The sequence below is a fragment of the Planococcus citri genome, chromosome 1, assembly GCF_950023065.1.
Source record: "Planococcus citri chromosome 1, ihPlaCitr1.1, whole genome shotgun sequence".
Taxonomy (NCBI): Eukaryota; Metazoa; Arthropoda; class Insecta; order Hemiptera; family Pseudococcidae; genus Planococcus; species Planococcus citri.
Genome location: NC_088677.1, coordinates 86,338,402 through 86,358,829, shown reverse-complemented (window position 1 = coordinate 86,358,829; position 20,428 = coordinate 86,338,402). Strand labels below are relative to the sequence as shown.

General features: G+C 36.1%; 1 protein-coding gene across 2 annotated transcripts in view; it reads right to left on the bottom strand.

Annotated features, from left to right (window-relative positions):
- The window catches only part of LOC135839417 (V-type proton ATPase 116 kDa subunit a 1-like), a 30,614-nt gene extending 14,453 nt beyond the window's left edge, over nucleotides 1–16,161 (bottom strand). Inside the window, exons 1-9 of one of the 2 annotated variants that reach the window (XM_065355435.1) lie at nucleotides 15,916–16,161; nucleotides 15,584–15,760; nucleotides 15,369–15,497; nucleotides 9,293–9,414; nucleotides 5,700–5,826; nucleotides 5,436–5,612; nucleotides 4,806–5,018; nucleotides 4,561–4,711; nucleotides 4,318–4,457 (exon numbers count right to left, since the gene is read on the bottom strand). In XM_065355435.1, the coding sequence (XP_065211507.1) occupies nucleotides 4,318–4,457; nucleotides 4,561–4,711; nucleotides 4,806–5,018; nucleotides 5,436–5,612; nucleotides 5,700–5,826; nucleotides 9,293–9,414; nucleotides 15,369–15,497; nucleotides 15,584–15,760; nucleotides 15,916–16,032 (1,353 nt within the window). In that variant the 5' untranslated portion in view covers nucleotides 16,033–16,161. Of the gene's footprint in view, nucleotides 1–4,317; nucleotides 4,458–4,560; nucleotides 4,712–4,805; nucleotides 5,019–5,435; nucleotides 5,613–5,699; nucleotides 5,827–6,590; nucleotides 6,689–9,292; nucleotides 9,415–15,368; nucleotides 15,498–15,583; nucleotides 15,761–15,915 lie in introns of both variants that reach the window. The other variant, XM_065355443.1, reaches the window with a different exon arrangement.
- Nucleotides 16,162–20,428: the final 4,267 nt, after the last annotated feature.

Below are 20,428 nucleotides of genomic sequence, written 5' to 3'. Positions count from 1 at the left end.
TTAATGCGATTTAAATTTAATAAAATGAAAAAAAAAAGAAAATAATTCTAGAAATGAATATTCTCCACTATCAGTAATTATGAAATCAATGTAACTATGTACCTGAACTAATTTTTAATCCCTTTTTTTGAAAATTGGTGGTGTACCAGCTAAAAGTTTAAAGTCAAAAGCTGTAGAGAGAAGATAGGTGGGAACTTAGTCCTCTACGTGAGGATTTGGTTCCCTTGATGTACCTGTCCGGGGTATGCTCGGCTAATTAATACCCTACACCTTCCCTCGTACAGATTGTGCATATCACTATTTATCCACACAATAACTTAAACGCGATAAATCACTTTTAACACTTTATTGAGCTTCATCTAGTGAACATTGAAAAGCACTATTCTATAGGTAATACCTAAAGCTATAATAACACACGCGTCCGTGCAGTTCTGCTCAAAAGGCTCGTTGCCTCGACGTCCGTTCAGAGGAGCGATTGCTCTAAGCGACCTAAGACAACTGCGAAGCAGACACGGCAGTCTGTTTCGGTCGTCCGCATCTTGCGGAACTAATCCGCTAGATGGCACTGTACCGGCAGTGTTACCGACGACCGAGGGCATATATTCCCTGCTATGACGAGTACTTTGGGTCCTCACCTACCCTCTACAAAGCTTAAAGCCAAAAGTTTGAAGCTAAAAGCTTAATGAAATATAGCTGAAAGCTGTTAAATTGAAAATATAGGGGAAAGCCATCAGAAGCCAAAAGTTTGGCTAAAGCAAGCCTTAAGAATCAAGATAAGGTGCACCGGGGGAAGTTGGAATTCGGGGTAAGTTAGAAAACTTGCTCTAGCACCTAGAGGTTTATATCTGGCAAAGTGCCACTAAAGGTGACTTGAGGGTACTACCCCTACTTTATCACGGCATGAAAATTTTCGCAATTCAGTTTCATTTTAGATGTCTTTGGTTCAATTGTATTTTGTTGTTGTTTTGAACTTATTTTGAATTTGGTCTAAAATACAGACTTTCTATTCCTTAGTTTTTCGCATATAGCGGACGAACCGTACGTCCTAGTGAAAATCTGATGGGAGTGATCTCAAAGAGAATTAAATTCTCTACAATTTTGTTTTTGTGCAATTTTTCTAGGACACTCGGTTTGTGATCTACGCCTCTGCAAAGTTTAGCCTGTTCTGACTTCCCCCAATTGGGGTAAGTCAGGACAGTTTATATTTTATTCCACTGGGCAAAAGCTACTGTGGCAATCACGCTCAAATTTTTACCATAGGTTAAGAACCCTTATGGGAACCTACATAATAAATTTGATCCATATTGGTTCATTAGAAGGGGAGTAACAGCTGGTCAAAGTTGAAATTGCAAAAAATCATTCTGACTTGCCCCGGTGCACCTTAGCTGAAAGCTAAAGCCAAAAGTTTCAATTTTGAAATTTCAAGCTAAAAGCCACAAGCGGAAGTTACATTTTAAGGCTTTTCATCCCTGGCAAGCAGGGAATATATGCCCTCTTTGGCTACATTGCAGTGTCAGCACACTCTAGACAGACTAGTTCTGTCCGATGTGAGGACACTGAGGACAATAGTGCTTTGCAAAGTTATTGATGTGAGCTTATATCAATATTTTTGATATATCGAAGATCTGTACATCAAAATTTAAAGGTGACTTTTTTAAGAGGGAAAATCTGGGAAAATTGGGCATGTTTTTGCAGATGAAAGAATGTAATTTGTAAAATACCAGCAAAATTGCACTTTTCTTGCTGTTTTCATGAGTCAAGAACAATTTTTCTACAAAGCATACTGGTTTTTATAAAATTAAGTCCGAATTCCAAATTGCTGTTCAAAAACCAGGGTTTTCAATAAATTTTTACAAATTTTGATGTGCATCTATTATCAAAATGTTACATCGATGCACATCAATATCGTCTTAAATCGATGTACATCGATGTATATCTATAACTTTGCACCACTATGTACCAGAAGAAAGATCAAAAAACTCGCTATCCCACGGATTGGATGTGGGCTGGACCAGCTTGACTGGGGCCAGGTATGGTCAATCATTGTGAGAGAGTTCAGGGAGATACCTATCAACATCAAGGTATGTAACTGGACCTCCCCTAACACCCGCTCTAAAATTAATTAATAGCACTTGTAAATAGACCATATAACAGTGTAACAATTTAGCAAATATTCTCCCCTAATATAACTTATCTAATTTAATCTATATAGTACAGTCTGTATATTGTAGCACTACCCTAAGCTGAGGGATGGAAGAAACCTATGGTATGTGTCCATCCTCAGCATTCAAAAAATACTTCAACTTTATCCACTATGTAAGGTGGGACTGAGTGTTCCCACTTTCACACATAAGAAATAATATCCTTTTGGACAATCCTGCTCTAGGAGATCTCTTTCTGAGGTAGTTAAGGGTACAGTGGTGCCCGGAGACCTCCTAGGCCTACCCCTAAATGGGAGACGGGTCGGGGGTCGCTCCAAATCCGCGGAAGGGGGGAATGGGCTACATCCTAGGGTGACCACTCCCTCAACCCCAAAGTGGTGGGAGCGATTCTGGGATACTGCCTAGGAGCTCCGGGCCTTTGGCCTGGTGCTGGGGGGGGGGGTGGGTCAGCAGTCCCAACCAAACTGGGGCCCCCCACTCACCGCGGCTCCAGGACCACTGGGTGGCCGAACCGTCCCCTCCCCCTCCTAGTCTTGAGTAAAATTGAAACACTCTCAATCCTGGCTTAGTTTAAGTTGTACATAGTTTTATAGCTAAATTCTAGTATTAAGTTTGTCATTTAGTGTTAGAATTTACATCACCCTCCCCTTAAACTTAAGATTGTACTGGTATTATTTCTGCGGAAGGGGCGGGGCTTAGGCTCCGCCCCCCACACCGCAGGGATAAGTAATTATAAGATGTAAATAATATTCATTAATAAACCTTTTTTTTAAAAAAAAAAAAAAAAAAAAAAAAAACTAGAGGACAACTGAAACAGCCAGCTCTGCCAGCTTTCTAGTTTTCTAATAGCTAGTTGCACCTCGGGGTAGAAGAATCATTTGTGTCATTCCGCAGGTAATGGGCCCATTTGGTCGATATTGAGTTATGGGAGTGGGGGGAGGGGTGAAGTAGACCTCCGGAGCAATCATATAAGCTGGATAGAAGCCCAAAAAGTGCAAAAAACTCCAACAAAATCCATAATTAAAAATTTGAAAAGCCCCAATTTTGAAAAAATTGCCTTCAAAGTTTTTTTTTTGAAAAAATCTGAAATTTTGTGTAATCTCAGAACTGTCATACCTAAAATTGAAGATTATTGTTTCTGATGTCAAAATATTACCACCCACCTGCAATAGCAATTTTATTTACTCAATCTTTTCATGTTTATGAACATTTTAAGCCTGAAAAACAATGATTTATTGAATTAAAATTTTGCATAAAAATTCATTACTCTGTTCAAAAGCAGAAAAAAAATGATAAAATTACATTTTCTGTCAAAATTCAACTTGTAAAAATGAAAATTGTGAAAAAAATTTTTTTTTCATTTCTTTCTGAGGCGTGATTTGAACCCATACCTCCGGTTCAGTACACCATTACTAATGCCACACGGCTATCGCTGCAGCTAGCAAAATTGTGTTTTTGAGTGGTATATGTACACGTTGCCACTGGCAACTAGGTGCAGTACAATTCGGAGGGTATTTTTTTGGAAGCGGATTTACTGCGAAAAAACAAAATTGACCAAATGGGCCCTTCTTAGAGAAACTTTAATTCCGTCTGCGGCCTTGATACTTTAACACGTGATAGTCGGATATGTTCTACATTGAAATCCATCAAAACCTCGATTATCGATTCTTTCAACTTTTTTACTAAAAACACGATTATCTCGAAGAATAGAAGCAACCAAATGGGCCCATTACCTACAGAATGACACATTTTTATGTAAGTGTACAAGGTCGTAGACCGTTGCATGGCATGCACAGAAGTCCTCAATTGTATATGAGTATTGTCAATTGTGCAATGAACCTGTGAAAGGAATATTCAATATTGTGTTGTCTTGTTTACTGTTGAAGTGTTGATAGAGTGTGTGGTAAATCCCTGACTAGGTCCCTACTAGGAAGGGTGGTGCCAGCTTATTCCAACTCATTTTAGGAGGAGTAAGTCAGATTCAGGGTTTACCACTACATTTGGCGCCCAACGTGGGGCGCCAAAAATCCAAATCCGCCTCCCCCCATCCAACATCTACTGGTATGATTGGATGAAAACGTTCCGATTCGGCCTCATCTAATCAAATCTTGAAAGAGATAACTTGAAGTAACATAATTTCAATAAAGCCACTCACCTCGTTATCAATTTTCTTGGCAGCTAAGGGCTTCTCTTTCATAACCATCCATGCGGCGAACAACGCCATCAACACACCGTGTCCGAAATCACCAAACATGACAGCGAATAAAAATGGGAATGTAATGATTGAATATGGCGCTGCACAAATCAATAGCATCAATTTCATTAGATCAACAAATTCTTCTTAATTGGAAATTGGAATACATAATATGAGCATATAGTCAACGCGTTTCACACTTACTCGGATTAACTTCTCTATAAGTGGAAATACCATAAGCATCGAATAAGGCTTGGAAAGCGCTGGTAAACTTATTGGTTCGAATATACGTTGGAGGATCTTCAAACGTTTCCATACGATTTAAAATTGGAGGAACAGAGCTACCGCTTCTTTCCTGTAGTATAAAAATGCACAAGTTATAGAAAATCTTAATCTCAATAATAATTATTGAGATTAACTATCATATATAAAAATGTAGGTGTGCTCACTATTCCTCGACGTAAAGCCAACTGGATGGATTCGATATCTAATATAGGCACCCAGCATTCAGCTATCAGACATTTTTGGGTAACATCTATATTGAAGAAATTCAACGTATGGTAAATTGCTTTGATTTTGCGCACTTTAACGAACCAGTTAACGACATTCTTGGCTGCAGCGACGAGAACTCTATGTCTGTGGTCTTGTGTTTGACCCAATACCTATAAAAAAATCAAAATTTTATATTACGAACCAATCTATACTTAGTGTGGCTGTGGCACATGACAATAGAAATAATTGCATCTCTCCTCCCCCACGGATCATCTCGGATAACTTTTTCTTTTAAAGCAAACCTGCCAAAAAAATGTTGTTTGAAACCGTTTTCAATCCATTTGGCACGTCGAAAATAGGATATATATCCCTAATTTCAGCAATTTCTAGGTTAATTTGGTTAATTTTTTTATTTTTTTTTCTGATCTTTTGGATTAAATTTTGATTTTTGGAAATTCACGAAAAATGGTCCGCTTTTAAGAAGAAAGTTATCTCAGATGATAGGTGGGGAAGGGGGTGTGCCATTATTCTGATCATTATATGCCGAACTGAAACATTTAATTTCAACAGTACCAAGTCGCACTTACTGTGTTCAAATCTTCGATACGAGTCATCACACCCATGGCCATTTCTCTACGATCAGCTGGCGTTTCTGGACACGGATACAGCGTTGCTCTGAATCCTTCGCAAATCTTCTTCACCTTGGTCTTGAGTTGGTCTCCTTGGAAGAAGATTATGAATACGGATTTCACTACTTTGTCTCCCTGCAAAAGAATTCCAATCCTTATCAGTGATCTTCCCAATTCATTATAATTATGTACATACTAAAAAACGGTTCAATAATAACTCACCGTAGATGGATCTTCCAAAGCAGTTTCGATTTCTGTCTGCCTCAAGAATACGTTACCGTGACAGGCTCTCCACAACATACGCTCGAACGAGGGTATCCTCTCTCTTAGAATAACGCCAGCTACAAATCTACCAAAATATACATTAAAAACGTATTAAAATCGTCATTGTTTTGAAACAGTTCCTTGCTTAAAATGTACGTTTATAATAATTTTCATTTGAAATTTCTTTTTTCAGTTTTATGAAAATTAAGGTCTACTATCCGTCGTTGGTTCTAACTAGGCCATGAGTTTCAACCTACTTCAGAGTTCAGATCTCACATTAAATGACATTATAATGTACACGTACAATAGAAGAAGAATGAAGAAAAAACATTTTTTAGCTACCTAGATTTAAAAAATTGACTGAAATCACCTTTTTTTTTCTTCAAAAATCGATATTATTGATCGATTGATTTTTTTGGTGGTTCGATTAATCAATTTTCGATCTAGAAGATCTGAGGATTCTTCAAACTAAAATTTATTTTTCATTTCAAGCATGATCGAACAACCATAAAAATGGGCCCAATAAATTATCACCGAGCGTAAAATTATTACCTTCGTATACCTTAATAAATAGATATTGTATAAAAATACACATTCGCTTATTAGAGCAACTTGCAAATAGGCAACCAGCCACACATATTCTGAGCATCTTATGTTTTAAGGTTTTTTTCAAATGCTCAGATTAGCTTAATACATACATTCACATACGTATCGAGTATTTTTTAAAAAAATATTCAGCGTTATAAATAGGTAAGTAAATATCTTTCATCGTCGCCATAAATACGATTTTGAGAAAGAGGAAGAATTTCAGAGAGTAAAACAAGAGAGAAAAAAATAGTGTCAACTTACCCAAGCTGAACAGGCCCCGCTCCGGTTTGTCGAGCAATAGAGTCATCCGTGATTAATGCACGTGTCATCGACTCGGTTGGGTGAAAACCACCCTCTTGCTATACCATTTAGGTCACAACATAAAACGTTGAGTATTACATGACAAAATTTGTAAATAAAAAAAACAAAAACAAAAACAAAAGCGAAATCTTATGAAAAATAAGTACATGCATTAGAAAATAAAGCTTTGTGTAATGCTTAACAATTTTCAAAATGTCAAATTTAAAAAAAACAACGATTTTTGATGAGATTTCTGAAAAATTTTGCACTATTTTTCACCAAAGTTACCTGTATTTTACCAAAATTACCAGTGGTTCACCAAAATTACCAGTAATTTACCAAAATTACCATTAATTTACCAAAATTACCATTAATTTACCAAAATTACCATTAATTTACCAAAATTACCATTAATTTACCAAAATTACCAGTAATTTCAATTTACCAAAATTACCAAATTTTAAAAATTATGCCAAATTTAAAAAAAAAAGGTGCAGATGAATTGATTCAAGTTTGATTTTTAATCATGCTCAATTTTTCATCGGAAAGATGACATTTTTTCGCTACTTTATCAAAATTAAAAACAAGCAAACTTTTTAGTAAAAATTAAAAAATCGATCGTGATCGGCAATCGAATATCGAAAATCGAATCTGAAAAAATCGATCACGACCGAAAATCAAATCTCGAAAATCGATCATGATCAAAAATTGAATCTCAAAAATCGATCATGATCGAAAATCGAATCTCAAAAATCGATCATGATCGAAAATCGAATCTCAAAAATCGATTATGATCTAAAATCGAATCTCGAAAATCGATCATGATCGAAAATCAAATCTCGAAAATCGATCATGACCGAAAATCGAATCTCGAAAATCGATCATGATCGAAAATCTAATCTCAAAAATTGATTTTAGAATCTCATGTGACCGATCATGTTTGAAATAAAAAATCAGTTTTAGCATCAAAAATTGAATGATCAAATTTTTAAACTGTTTGTCCAATTTCAACCTTGAAAATAGATTTATTACTCCACCAAAAATCGATCAATAATCGAAAATCAAGCCTCAAAAATTGAACAATCGAATCCTCATTACCCTTCAATCAAAATCAAAAATTGATTTTCACCTCGAAAATGAACTTCTCGATCATGTTCAAAATGAACAAATCAATTTTTGCCCCCAACAATAGACTTCTCAATCAACACTCGATCACAATCGAAAATCGAATAATCGAATCTTAAAATCGATTTACTCGCGATTTTTTGATAATACGTATACTTTGTAATCAATCATGACCAAAATGAAAAATTCAACTCGGAAAATATAAGTAAACCTCTCGATCAAAAATCGATTATGATCGAAAATCAAACTCAAAAAATCGCTCAATTTGCGATTTTTACATTTCGTATGATCGATCATATTAATCGAAATGAAAAAACCAATTTTACCCCCAAAAAAGGGCTTCTCTGCCCAAAGTCGATCTTGATTGAAAATCAAGCCTCTCAAACATCGAACAATCGAATTCTCATTTTTCCCAAATGAAATCAAAATTCGACTTTTAATCTCAAAAATAGATTTATGATCACGTTCAAAATAAAATTTAAAAAAAGAAAAATAGCTTACCCCCCTCCCCTCCCCTCCCCTCCCAAAATAGACTTTTCGATCAAAACTCGATCACAATCGAAAATCGAATTTTAAAATCGACCAAGTCGCGATGTCAATTACGATCAAAATGAAAAATTCAACTCAGAAATAAACCTCCCGATCATGAATTGATTTTGATCGGAAATACAACCCTAAAAAAATAGATTAATTTGCGATTCTTACATCTCATAAATGATCGAAAATGTTCGAAATGAAAAAAAATCGATTTCAACTTCGAAAATGGACTTTTTCTCCAAAAATTGATCCGCAAAAATCGAACAATCGAATCCTCATCGTTCTCAGTCGAAATCAAAAATCGACTTTTAACCTCAAATATCGACTTCTCGATCAGGTTAAACATGAAAAAACAAAATCGATTTCACTTCTAAAAAAATATCGCAGATAAATCGATATTAATGTTCGATTACTTGATTTTCGATCGTGATCGATTTTCGAAGAGGGTGTGTGTGTGGGGGGGGGGGAGGGAGGGGAGTAAACATTAATTTTTCATTTCGAACACGATCCATCATATATAGAATAACTTGTATTAATTAATAATAAAGACACGCGGACAAAAGCTAAGCTGAAGGAAGCACGTATTACGTAAGTATGTGTACAAGTTATAGTACAAAGTAGGTATAGTAATCATTATCAGTCAAAACCAAAACAGAGAAAAATCGTAAGTAAATTAAGTACTAGTGGAATAGTATTGTACGTAGAATAGTACCTATTAAAACGTATAGAATTCAGAATAAATAATATGAAAAGTAGAAACCCATGGCCATGTGTTCGAGTTAAATCAGAGACTAGGTGAAAATCACCATCATGCAGCCATAGCGTCGAAAAATGAAAATTCGGTAGAAAATTATCCCTGAGGCTACACCCTCGACTCTAAACGAGGTAATGCAATATCCACGTCTCACGAATTGGACGGAGGAGGGGGGGGGAATTATCAAGAGAAAAAAAATTGAAAAAATTAGCTATAAAAGTATGATGTATGTATTTGTACTTCGTACCCTAATTTTAACGACTGCTGTCCACCGGCCCGAAGTCCTTCCTCTCCGAGTAACGAGACGTGTTCCTCCTCCCAACTAGGATCAGTCATCTGCGTATAGTGATTCGAATCTCCCTTATAATCCTGGCAACATACTGTGATGACTTGATTATCTCCATCCACACGGCCCCCAACAATTCTTTTGGACTTTCAACCCATTGAGGGAAGTTTTGGGAGCCATGGGTGAGTCAATTTGTAAAACTATAAGACTGCATTCGTGTTCAGCGTTATCGAAAACATACTATTTCGTGTGTCACACGAATGAAACCATTTTTTTGTTAGGTTACCATCTTTGGGGAGGTGCTGGGGGCCGTGGATAGGGTCTAATCAAAAATCTGACGTCATATTTGTGTTCAGCGTCACCAAAAACATACAATTCGATATATTACATGCACCAGTTTCACTTTTGAAAGTTACACCCAAATTTGGGAGAGGGGGTGCTCCCCCCTCCATTGAAAGATTCCATCTGGAAAATTGAATATTTCGAAAAAAAAGATCAAAAGGTACGTCTATGGAAATCTTATCAGAATTTCAAATGGCAGCTCCTACTTACTGCGCCATTTTAAAATTTGAACTTTCAATTTGAAAGTTCAACTTTCAACTTTTGAAAACTTCAAAATGCTTAAAAAGTTTAGAATGCAATGCCCTTTCGAACTGTAAAATCAGTTTTGATCAAAGTATCATAGCTTTGGAGAAATGCGCTGCTGAAGTTGACTACTTGGACTCCTCCAGACAATGAGAAAATAATGGAAGCCCTCTCTCAGCCGCCCCCTGAGGGGGCTGGGACCAAACTGATTGCGGGTTTCTTACTTCCTGGTTGGTTAGATATTGTGAGAAAAATTTGAGCAAAATCAAAGGACATGACTCGAAAAAGTTGGTCGAGTTCCTTTTTGTCAATTTTTCCAAAAATGGGCACTTTTTGACAATTGTGCCAAAAAATGGACCCTTCTTGACTATTTTGCCAAAACTTGACGCTTTTTGACATTTTTTCCCAAAAAATTGACATCTGTATTTTGTTTAAATCGGTACCTACAATTTGACCCAATATTGAATTTTGACAAATTTTTAGTTTTGTACCTCCTCTTTTTGGACACATTATTGCGTTGTCGGGTCAGGGGTTCGAGTGGTCTTCAAAAATTAAATCTGCTCCTTTAAAACTCCACAGTTTGATACCTATTTGATATTTCTTGAAAACTTTTGGTTTTGAACGTTCCCTTAGGCTGAGGACCATTTTAGAGTTTGAGGTAGAATATTTTGCTCTTTCAAAAACCCACATTTTGACACCAAGAGAACCCATCTATTTCAGTTACACAATGTCTTGGACAAACATTAGATCCAAATATTGACCTGATAATAGACAGGGATGGATAAGTTTGCGTCACTGCCGATGGAGCATGCTCGAAAAATAGTGACGCCAATGCAATTGCAGGTGTAGGGATTTGTTTTGCACCAGCGACCACCAGAATCTGTTCTGAATGTTTCATAACACATCACTCACCCTGATTATCCTACTTCTAATAATTTGGCAGAGCTGATCGCAATCTGCACAGCCTTAGAAATTTTGAAGGACAATGAGATTCGAAAAGTCAAATTGTTGGGCGATTCAATTATGCCATCAAGGCACTCAACAATACTTGCTCATCTTGGCAAACCAACAACTGGAAGAATTCACAAAACAAGCCTGTTCGTCATAAACAAGTGTTCAAAGATAATTCTCGAGTTGCTTTGCTTGTAAGCACGAATTTACCAACATAATAACCGATTCTTTAGCCTAGAAAGGTCAAATCATCATCAAAATTATTTTCAAATTTCCTTTTAGAACATATTTTATGGTTTGGGTTCAATAAATCCCACTTTTTCAACAACTCACATTCCATGCAATATTACAAACCTAACCTAACATTTTCAAAAAAATACGATACTGGTTCAAAACACATGTTTTCTTAGGATTAGAATTATTTTTGAAGATCACTCAAACCCACCAGTGTAGCACTGACGAGATCATCAGTGGCCTTGACAAAAGTATTGACATGATTTTACATGATTGTTGATTGAAAAAAGTATGAACATTATTATCCACAAAGGGGTTAATCTAACTATGTTTAAGATGATTGATTAAAAATCGACAATATTTTCAAAAACTATGATGAAAATGCTGATGGTCGTCAATGCTGTCTACATTTGTATCTACAGTCATGTGCAAGATGTCGATATATTGTACATACATATCGCACCTCGGGAGTTATAAGGTCACATCTCAAAAAAGTGAAATTTTACAGGAGAGTGATTTTCTTTTTTTTAAAAACTTGATTCATTATTTTCATCAACTTATAATCAATTGTGAGGAATGAATAGCATGTCATTTTGAAGATTGGGTATCCTACCTTCATTTAGCATAAGAACACTTTGAAAAATAAAATCCTAAAGAGGAAATATTTCAATGTTTGGAAAAAGTTTTGAGTTATAACCTTTCATAAAAAGTGATCTGGAGGCGAAAAAAAGCGTCCAAAAAAATTTTCATGATAACAAAATTGTAGAGAATTAAATTTCCAATCGACATAATGTCGTTAGTTTTTTTCTAGAGTGCTTAGTTTTTGAGTTTTTCCCAAAAAACTAAAATTTTAATATATATGCAAATTAATTTTTCTGAAAAATGTTCTATTTTAAAAATTTTTTGTTTTGGAACAAACCTACAAAAAATACACTCCTTGTGATTATTTTACATCTTAAAAACGTTCAACACTATCGAAACTGGTTTCTGACACTTTGTATGTGCAAATTTTACTCAAAGAAAGAGGAGTTTTTTGAGATGTGACCTTATAACTCCAAACAACTTGCAATGTTGTAGAAATTTTGAGTTAGGCCCTTTGCATTTTTTACATGATCTAAGCAGCATACCCGACTCAAAGTGTTATTTTTGGTTGCAGGGGGTCATGCAAACCCCAAAAATGCAAAAACATCAAAATCGATTTTTTTTGAGATGTGACCTTATAACTCCCGAGGTGCGATATGTACATACTTTTGTAGACCCATGATCAATATTGAAATTCAGGTTGTCTTGTTGATCCGAAGTTGATGTCGACTAAAGATTGACAAAAGCATCTACAAAATTGTGATCTTGTATAGTTACTTTTTTTGATCTAATAATTGTCATCAACTTTGGCATTGGCAAGATGACCTGAATTTTGATATCGATTATAGGGTGTACCTACAAAAGTATCTGTGACCCCGCCTGACAAAATCGACCGTTTCGACAAAATTTCAAAAAATGATTTTTTTTTTCAAAAATCTGATCTTTCAACCCTTAAGATTCATTTTAAACGTCATTATTTTGGACACTTTTTTTTGTTGAAATGGTTGATTTTGTCAGGTGGGGTCACATCTACAAAATGTCGTCATCGAATAGATACTCCTGTAGATCTTGTCCGACATCAACCATCTGGTTAATATTGATGACGTGGATTACAAGATCTATAAAATATTTTTAGAAATTTCAAAGTGTTGCCAACTCTTTTGTCAATGTCTGAGTCGACAATACAATAAGAAAAATTTTCTAAGTCCAGAATAAGATGGACTGAATATTCTTTTAAGGCCTCTCCACTCATCAGCAGCAATGGTCTAGTGGTTAGGGAACGTGAGAGAAGTGAGTGGTAACCTAGGTTTGATCCCTGCCCTTTGAGAATGATTTTACTTTAATCAAAAAAAGAGTTTTGGGCATATTTCCCACATTTTTAATCAAAATTTGCTTCTTTTAGCCTCAAGAAAATGACACCAATGTTGAGACCTTGTCGAGACAAAAAATGAACGGAGACGACAGTCGATTTTGATATCAACTTCTCACTTGTCATTTATTGACATTGGTGTCAACTAGAGCTGAAAACGGTACTCGCTGACAGCGGGTAACTATTGTATCTGTATCGTAAATTCTCGCTACTCACTAGTAGCGAGTAGCTAGTTGAAAAAATGTCGCACCGGTTCAGGATATAACTAGTAGCGCATTGAATGCGTAGCTGGTGTACCGGCATGACATCATCATTGTCATCAATCATGTCAAACGTCAATCACACATACGAACGACAGGTGTCGAAGCGTAACTCCTCCCACTTACGCATTATCAAATTTTGGGGTGCGTGCGCAGACCAAGTGCGAAAACTTTCGGGTTGTACTCGCTATACGCTACTATCAATATCCGAATCAACCCGATACAACCACTAGCGGGTTTAGCCGGTATTTTAACCAGATACCGGTAAGCGGGTAGCGTAACCGTTTTCACCTCTAGTGTCAACACATGCCATGTCTACAAGTGACGGATTAGAGATCTCATCTTTTCCATCCAGTTTGACACCGAAATGAGCTACAAGGTGGTGGAGGGAGGGGTGGGGGAGAATAGAACCAAAAATTGCCAAAAAAAATCAGGGTTGAAAACCATTTGGAACCACCACAACCACTTTTTTTTAGGTCAGGTGAAATGGGAACCAGAACCATCAGAACCGTTTCAAAATTTGGAAGAGAGAAGTATGTACCAAAAGAACAAAGAACAACCATATAAAATGATTTTGAAACCATTTAGAACCATTTAGAACCGATTGAGTTTTTTAAGGAAAGAACAACCAGAACAAGAACCAGAACAAGTTTCAAATAAGAAGAACCATCAGAACCCTTGGTTTATTGTACAGACTGTTGGGACAGCTCAGGAAGTAGGGACTGTAGCGCCAAAAAGTATCCTTCTTGTGAGCTGACAAGTCGACCTTTGTATAATTTCAGGAATCGGTTCTTTTTGGTCTCCTCATCATTGAAACTTCGTTTTTTTTACCAAAGTGAATAAGAATTTGTGTTTTTCATGCAAAATAAGCGAGGTAACATGGAATTTTTTCAAATTTTCAATTTTTTGCCAGTTTTTGGACCTGGAACTGTTTGGAACCATTTTTTAATTGGTGGAACAACCAGCACCACCAGCAAAATATCAAAGGAGGAGTAAAAGGAACCACCAGAACCATTTGAGTTTGAGAAGAACTGAGAACCAGTTTGGAAGAACAATGTGAAAGGTACCTTTTGGAAATAGAACAAAACCATTACAAAGCCATGTCTGAGAACCTTTTGGGAACCAAAACTGGGAACCACTAATATTCTAAGGTTCTAAGAACCACCACCATTACAACCAATTCAATTTCAAACGGTTTTCAACCCTGCAAAAAATACAAGATGGGTATAGAACTGTTGTTTTCAAGGAGTAAAATACACTTCTAAAACATTCCTATTTTGTTCGAACCTTCAAATTGAGTCTATACAGGGGAAGTTCAAAACAACAAATTTCCAAAAAGTACAACTACATACTTATATGTAGGTTCAAAATGTTCTTTTGAGGACGACGAGATCTCGTTCTTATTCCCACTGAAATTTGAATAAAAATTTAGAAAAATTCTAGAAAGTTGAGTGAGAGCAGTTTTTGAGACAATTTTTCAAATTTTTTTGGAAGATTATTATACATATTATATGTAACAAACAACTTTTATAATCAAATATTGGAAACTTAGGAGGGGGAGGGGTGAGTCTCATGGAATTGAAGGGGAGGTGATGAAATTGGTTGTGATACGGGTCATTCGAAAGGAAATTTATTTCTAAACACTTTTTGTTATTATATGTATGTACCTACTTTTTAATACTTCTTTGTAAATTTTGAAAGAAAATCAAAAACGAATTTTGAGAACGGTTTTTTGAGCTTTTAAGCTCAACGGTTGTTCCAAACAAAAATTGAAGATGACCACGTTGTAGGGGCGATTTTTTTTGGTACAACAAATAGGTGAAGAGATAAATGGAATTTCAAGTTAGGGGGTGGACCCTCAGAAGAGAGGGAGGGTAAAATAGGCTAAACATTTTTGTATTGACCTGTAGAACAATAATCAATCATAAAATTTCTTTCGACATGACTATACATACAAGACCTACCAATAATATTTTTAATAGGTACTTATGATAATGATAATGGAAGCTTACTTATTCGCAAAATCTAATCGAAATATTTTCCTGTTGATACGTACCTCGTCAAAAAACGCTTGAGTTTTACGTAAGATATGTTTCAATTCGGTAAGCTCGAGAAAATTCCTTTTTAAAGCTTCGGCGTTCTGGTTTACTTCTCTCAATTCGTTTTCTAGTTTTTCAAACGTGGCCTGAAAGCAAATGAAAAAAAAAACCGTCGAATAAACTATACTTCAGATGTAGGATGACTGAAGAGATAGATCGTACGATAGGTTACCTCTAAATCGATCATTTCTCTGGGTTGGGGAGCTTCGGGAATTTCGCCAGTGTCTAGCATCGGGATACCATCCTTGTTGATTTCTTTCTCCATGTATCGAAGTTTTCGTTCCATTTCGTCGCATCTTCGAACCTCGTTGACGAACTTCCTTTGGAATACGTTCACGTCCGGATTCAACTACACATACCAAGAGAGAAATTGTTATTAAAAATGCACACCAGTACCAAGAACACGTTACCTCTTTCCTGATGGAAGTACCCCAGGGCGAATTCGAGCACATCGCGGTTGATCATAATGTAAAGTGTGAATTAAGGCGTAGCCCTTGTACTTACATCTACAAATTGAACAAGGCCGAGTTCTCCGAGCTCCGAAACACAAGCATACGCGGCTTCACTTTGAAGAAAAAGCTGACATAAAGTCATCTCTTCGCTGCGAAAGAGAGACCCCATTTTGGAAAACTTCCCTAGACTGTTTCACTATACTATTTAAGATGGATATACTGTCACATGAATCCATCGGCAAGGACAGTCTACAATTACAATTAGTTATCTAAAAGGAAAGATAACAACGTTATCAGCCTCACCCACTTGTTAAAATTAATAATCCAATGACTTAGCACATTCGAGCAGGTATTGTGAAGTTCACATCGAAAGAGCAACCGGCGGAACGAACTGCTCGGCTGTACCTGCTTACAGTGCCTACGTACACGATTACACGTGTATGTACGCGTGCGTGCTGGTGGGGGGGGGGGTGCGGTAGTTTTCGTCGCTGTTCAATATCATGTATACCATTTGAAAGCACTTATCGGCAAGCAGCAAGCTGCAATGCTAGCTGTGTGGCAGTGGTGATGGATCGTGGTGCAGGAAGTATGCGGATCAAATCGCGCCTCAGGCAGAAATTTTTTCAAATTTTTTCAATTTTTTTTCACAATTTTAATTTTGACGAGTTCATTTTTGACAAAAAATGTAATTTAATTCATTTTTTTGCATTTAAAAAACGAATAATGAATTTTTGTGCAAAATTTAAATGATTAATAGTAGTTTATTCAGCTAGGGAGTAAAAGTGATTTTTGGAATTTTGAGGTTTATTGCCCAAGCGAAGCGAGGGAAATCAAAATCGTCAAAAATCACTGGTTAATTTTTTTCCATGACCCAAAAAATTGATAATTTCGAGTTAGGTGTCGAAATTTTGTGTTTTTGAGCTGAAAAACTCAAAAATGAAGTCCTTTTGCGATTTTGATCCACAGTGGAGGGGGTAGTACATGAAGATTTTGAAAAAAAAATTGAAAAATATGTACCAAGTGGGGTGTCAAAGTCTTGTGTTTTTGAGCTGAAAAACTCAAAAATGAAGTCCTTTTTTCATTTTGACCCACAGGGGAGCGGATACCAAATAGATATATTGAAATTAATCTCGATTTATTTGGACATATTTGCAATTACGGTAAAAAGTTGTGTTTTCTCGTTCCTTTTTTAATTTTATGATTTTTGGTCAATTTTCGAAAATGCAAAATGTTTTTTGCAATGCTTTCTCAATTTTGAAAAATTAATAACTACTTAAATGCGATTCTTGAAGAGTTCAGAGGGGTGCCGAATGAAGGGGGCGATTTTCCATCTTTTCATCTACCCACGCGTTTTGTCAACACCCTTCTATGATGTACACAATCTGTGAAAATTTAAAAAGTTTTCAACAACCCCCCTCCGAGAAACAAATTTTTAAACTTTTGATGTTTAGGGGGCAGTTTCTCCAAAAAGGGAGGAGGTGGGAGGTCAAAAAATTTTATGGGGAGTTTTTACACCAAAGTTGACTTTTTGGACCACTTTCGATCCATTATGGATCAAAGGTCGTTCCACCCATCTTATAGGAGTAGGCCCCTTTGAGTTCTAAACACCGACCTACATACCTATCTACTCAGTTTGAAGCACTTCAAATTTCATCTGTCATGTTTGTCTCATTGTCGAAGAGTTAAGGATGTATGTAACATATTCGATTTACTATTTTATCAATTAACTCTTCCGAATATCATTCCAGATGAAGATAGGCACCTAAAATGGAATGCGAAGAAGTATCTAACGCAGACAGAATACCACTGTGTTTAGGCATAATTTGCAGCGAAACGTCGCCCATGTAAACCAGACATGGATTAATCGTTCTGGTGCCGGTATAAGTACGCACATACTTACCTAATTATATGGTTCCATCTCATTGCATCGAGACGCAAATTTGCCAGCAGTTAACTGTGTGCGCTTTTCATCGTTTGCGCTTTTATACATCGACATCGATTGCGCTTTTGGAAAGTAAAGGTTCCCACAGGGAGGAAAAGCCTTAAAATGAAACTTCAACTTTTGGCTTTTAGCTTGAAATTTCAAAATTGAAACTTTTCGCTTTAGCTTTCGGCTATCTCAAGTTTTAAGGCTTGCTTTAGCCAAACTTTCAGCTTCCAATGGCTTTCCCTTATATTTTCAATTTAACAACTTTCAGCTAGATATATTTCATTCAGCTTTTAGCTTTTACATTTTGGCTTTAAGCTTTTGACTTTAAACTTTTAGCTGATAAAACCATCAATTTACAAAAAAAGGGAGTTAAAAATTAAATCAGGTGTATTGATTTCATAATTAGTGGGCCGGTTCCCGTTTGCGAACCATGAATAGAAGACTTGACAGCCGAAAAGCAACCCGTTTGCGAACCACAATAACATGGTGACGCGGAAGAAAAAGAATCATTATGCTCATACATTTCAATTCAAAATGCACCCATTTGCGAACCAAACCCCAAAAGTAGGACTTTTGCGAACCACTCTGTTCTTCTTTTGCGTAAATACGTAATATGATATAGACTAGGAGAAGTAGGAGAATATCTATGGTACTGCAGGTCACCGCGATAAGACTTCCATAGGTACCTTTTAAATTTCAACCGTTACAGGTGGATCATCCATAGGGGGGGGGGAGACATACATTGACCAATTTAAACTTTTGAAAATTCGTCAAAAATCCAAAAATCAATTTCTACATCTGAAATTTTGGTTTCAGAGTTTTTATGATATACTCTTCCCACCCTAGGGTAATCCACGTCAAAATTTGTAGCAGCCCAATTGCAAAACTGCGGTCCCACGGGGGTCCAAAGGTCTCAACATTCAGATTTTTGGAAATTCCGCCAAAAAGTGAGCAAGCGTCAAAAAGTCATAGGGTCCTCAAGGCATTTTTCAGACCAAAAATTCAGAAAAATTATACAGAAATGGCTGGAAAATGTGAATGAGCAACTACATGCTTTGGGAATCGTCTTTTGTGATTTCTGAGATATGACCAGCAGTTTCAGTGTTGTATAAAAAAGCTTAATATTCGAATAAATTATGCGAAGTTGAAAAAAACCGATTTTTAAATAGGTATTGAATTTTAGCCACTGTGGTGGGGGGGGGGCTTCCTGAACCGCTGTGTTAGGTGCTTGAGTTATTAGGTGATGTTTTTCAACTGGTTGGTATTGGTTCGCAAATGTCTTACATTGACTTCAATATGAATCACTCGTTCGCTCGTAGTTCATTTTTAATTCTAATCTCGTTGGTTCGCAAATGTCTCACTTTTAGGCCATTAATCAGTACAATAAAAGCAGAATAATAACAATAGGCTGGTTCGCAAACGTCTTACGCCCTAATTAGTGATAGTGGAGAATATTCATTGCTAGAGAATTACCTATTTTCTTTTTTTTTCATTTTTTTTGTTTCTTCTGAATTTAGAGAATTCAATTCTGCAAAAAAGCCTTTGAAAAAGCCCCCCAAAAAAATGAAACTGTTGGCTAGGTTTTGGCTTGGAAAAAATGAAACTTGAAAACTTTTAGCTTTCGGTTTTAAGCTTTCGGCTAGCTTTTCATCCCTGGGTTGCCAAACTTGTTAGTAATATCTAGACACCTACTGGGAGGTATACAGATTCAATGTGGAAGTATTCTTTACGTCAACAGCATTTTATAAATACCTATAATAGGTACTAACTCATTTTATCACGAACGACCCCCTCCCCCCATTTGTTCAGCAAATCTGATTTTTGAAGAAACCCAAATAGAGAGACTCAAATTAAATTACAGTACCTATACTATCGAATGGTAAAATTAAACAAATGGCAACAAGAGACAGAAAAAAAATTGACAAAATTTTGAATGGTATTTTCAATGTACCAAACCTACAAGGTCATTGGCTTTCAATCAAATTTTGATTCACTTTTTTTATAATTCTCATGTTTTTTTATTATTATTATTATTTTATTAGTGTGCTATTAGTTTCGGTCTGAAAGTGGAAAAATTCTTTGGAACGAATGTTCTCTTAGATGGATGGGAGGATTTTTTTGAAATTTTCATAGGTAGATATGGTCTAACGTGAAGCATGGAACGCCGTAATTATAATTGCAATTACTCAATTAGTTTCTTGAGTAATTGCAATTAATTAAGAAAATTTGCACCAAAAAAAGAATAAAAAGGGGAAAAAGGCCATATCAAAAGTGAAGCCGACAAAAGAAAAGCCGACCTCAGATAAATTTCAAAATTTATGTAACACCACAGGGGTTCTAAAATCTTTTCTATTGTTCAATTTTCGAATTTATTTTTCAAAATTGAATAATGGAAAAGATTTTATCAAAAGTGAAGTCGACCCCCTGTGGTGTTATATTTATCAAAAGCGGACCCGACATCTGTTTTAAAATGTAACACCGCAGGTGTCCTAAAATATTCTTATCTACAGTGTTATCTTTCCCATTGTTCAATTTCAAACATTTCTGTATTGTTCAATTTTGAGAAAGGTTTTTAGAACACCTGCAGGTGTTTCATTTACACACATTCAGTACCTAGACACCGCAAGCAGGTGGT